Source organism: Colobus angolensis, unplaced genomic scaffold, assembly GCF_000951035.1.
Source record: "Colobus angolensis palliatus isolate OR3802 unplaced genomic scaffold, Cang.pa_1.0 Scaffold87, whole genome shotgun sequence".
In the NCBI taxonomy this organism is placed as follows: domain Eukaryota; kingdom Metazoa; phylum Chordata; class Mammalia; order Primates; family Cercopithecidae; genus Colobus; species Colobus angolensis.
The window spans coordinates 4110476-4113461 of record NW_012122598.1 but is presented as its reverse complement, the minus strand read 5'-3'; the positions used below and the strand labels follow the sequence as shown (position 1 = coordinate 4113461).

At 51.3% G+C, this 2986-nt stretch overlaps 1 protein-coding gene across 6 annotated transcripts in view; it reads right to left on the bottom strand.

The window, feature by feature from the left end:
- TFCP2 (transcription factor CP2) overlaps positions 1-2360 on the bottom strand; it is a 92429-nt gene extending 90069 nt beyond the window's left edge. For all 6 annotated transcript variants that reach the window (XM_011930652.1, XM_011930651.1, XM_011930653.1 and 3 more), the window contains exon 1: positions 1507-2360. In XM_011930652.1, coding sequence (XP_011786042.1) covers positions 1507-1628 — 122 coding nt within the window. In that variant the 5' untranslated portion in view covers positions 1629-2360. The remainder of the gene's footprint in view (positions 1-1506) is intronic.
- Positions 2361-2986: the final 626 nt, after the last annotated feature.

The following is a 2986-nucleotide window of genomic DNA, read 5'->3' as shown; positions in this document are numbered from 1 at the left end:
GGTTCAAGCGATTCTCCTGCCTCAGCCTCCCAAGTAGCTGGGATTACAGGCGTGCCCCACCACACCCGGCTAATTTTTTGTATTTTTAGTAGAGACGGGGTTTCACCATGTTGGCCAGGTCTCAAACTCCCGACCTTGTGATCCGCCCACCTCAGCCTCTCAAAGTGCTGGGATTACAGGTGTGAGCCACCATGCCCGGCCTGAAGTCGTAAATTCTAACTCATAATTTTACTTCAGTGAGGAAAGTCCACTTTGAATTAGTAGGAATAAAGGAACTTTACATAACTCTTAAAAGATCTCACTATCAGAATGAAAAATGCATCTAGTTTCCCCCTAAAAAGCATCTTTCCCCTATGAACTTTTATAAACCCAATGAAAATGTTAAGTTCTAGTCTCTTGACTCACTTACTTAAAGTCTTATAATGCATTAGGAAACCCAATTATAGTCCATCTACCCCTAAGACGCAGCTGTCTCAACGCTTCCATACAGGATTCTTGCACATCTATAAATGAAATAAACTATATTGGAGGAATAAACTGGTCAATGCATGCAGAAAGTTATATAGGCAGTAACGTTGCTTTCAAAGGAGTTTTTGTTTTGTTTTTCAAATGGAGTCTCACTTTGTTGCCCAGGCTGGAGGGCAATGGCACCATCTCTGCAACCTCCACCTGCGGGGTTCAAGTGATTCTCCTGCCTCAGCCTCCCGAGTGGCTGGGATTACAGGCCCGCAGCACCACACCCGGCTAATTTTTGTATTTTTGGTAGAGACGGGGTTTCACCACATTGGCCACGATGGTCTCGAACTCCTAGGCCCAAGTGATCCGCCCGTCTCAGCCTCCCAAAGTGCTAGGATTACAGGCGTGAGCCACCGAGCCCGGCCGAAAGGAGATGTATCACCTGTTATCAACAATTGACTTGATACGTAAAGATCCAGAAGCATCTTAAGTTTTCTTCGTCATTTTTTCATTTCACAGCTTATGTTTTAAAAGTCAGAAACCCCAGAATTAAGTAAAGTCTTAAAGCAAGCTAGTGATAAGATATAGCTGCACGGACTTCTTCATCAAGGACTTCCATATCTTTCCAACAAGAAACGAACGAATATTCATCATTAAGCACCAGCTCCCAATTTCCCAACTTCCTAGATATCCTTCCTATGCTATATGTAACCCCTTCTTCACATAACGTCAGACTTACCCCCACATACACCAACAGTCCCCAAGTCTCCAATGCACATTGGCACAAAAGCCTCTCAACATTCATCTGGTTGCTAATCGGGGACCACTCTTCCTTCTTCCACTGATCCTGCGCAGGCTTCATATAGCCTACAATCGCTTTTTCCATTTCTTCCACAACACTACTCAAAGCGACAAAGGACAAGTCCCCTTCCCACAATCGTAGACAGCTTTTTAAAACTCTATACACCTCCTTCCCACTCAACCACTTTTCTTAGTCTCTATCCGCCTTTGTTATTCAGAAGGTGTAGGGTCTGGGAAAATCTCACTCACCTCATGCTATAGGCACCAGCACCCAGTTCCTGGCCGATCCCGGACAGGCTAGCATCAAAGTCCTGCACCAACCCGGATTCAATCACTTCGTCGGCCAGAGGCAGCTTCAGAGCCCAGGCCATCCTGGCTCCTTCCTTGCCCCAGGAGACACCGTGTCTTGTACAAAGGCGCGGAGGGTAATTCTACCCAACAGGAGTAACACAGTAGAAAACTACAAACCAGGGTTTCCCACGCAGTGCCCACCAGCCACCCCCAAGCCCGACCAGCACTGCTCGTATAACTAATCTCCCGTACCCTTGGCTGCTAGGTCTTGGTTGCCCCAGGTTCCAAAATCCCCCCTGCCCAGGTCTCAGGAACGTGAGGACCCTTTTGCTCAACTACTGCAGACTTCCCAGAAGCAGCTCTGGACTCCCGCACTCCCACTCCTTAAGATACCCTCTTGAGAGTTCGTAGTGGTGGCTTGCTGCTTCCCAGACAGACCAGCAGCAGCCGCAGGAAGCTAGCCCGGCGCTCCCACGCTGCTTTTGCACCTTTTCCCCCGCCCCTTTCTGCTGGAGGCCCCCTCCCTCCCAGGGCTCGCTCTCTCTTTCCCCTCCAGGCCTCGCTTCCGGTCAGTTCCACGATCACTTCCGGTCACCCCCTCTCAACCCCACGGCTTAGAACCAAATCCAGGTTTCCGCTGAGCCGACTCCTCGCTGTCTGTAGCCCCCGACGGCCTGGAAACATGGAAGGAGAAAGTCCAGCACAGGCGTGAAACCTGGACTCCCCAGGCCCTTCCACCGCCCGCCGCCCCAGCGCCAACCAATCATGGCGTCCTCTTTCTTCGCCTGCCCGGCGAACATGACGTCACGCTGTCGCTCGCCTATAAAGAAGAGACCTAGTCAGTCTCGGCCGCGATGATAGGCGGGCTGCGCCACGGGTCTGCCCCCGACATGGGCTGGGCGATCACGGAGAGAACCCGGCGTGCAAGTGTCCGGGTTTAAACGTCTCTCCGTGTAGTTACCAGAGTTCTGGTATCCGCTACTCATCAAGTCATCACCGTGAACCGTGGAAGGAGCCCTCCTTCTAGTCTTATGAACCCACTCCACCCCTGGCGGACTCTTGACTACTTCCCAAACGCTCCTTACATGCGCGCGCTTGCTCCTGCTTATCCTCCTGTCTCCTTAAACTCACCTCTCCGGAGGTCGAGACCCTGCATAAATCCCACTTCCCTCTATATTCATTTTATCTTAGGCGTCCTCTCTAATGCAATTGAACAGAAAAGCATGAGATCAGTAAAAATGTGGTTTTTAGGCCGGGCGAGGTGGCTCACGCCTGTAATTCCAGCACTTTGGGAGGCCGAGGTGGGCGGATCATCTGAGGTCGGGAGTTCAAGACCAGCCCAGGCCGGGCGCGGTGGCTCAAGCCTGTAATCCCAGCACTTTGGGAGGCCGAGACGGGCGGATCACGAGGTCAGGAGATCGAGACCATCCTGGCTAAC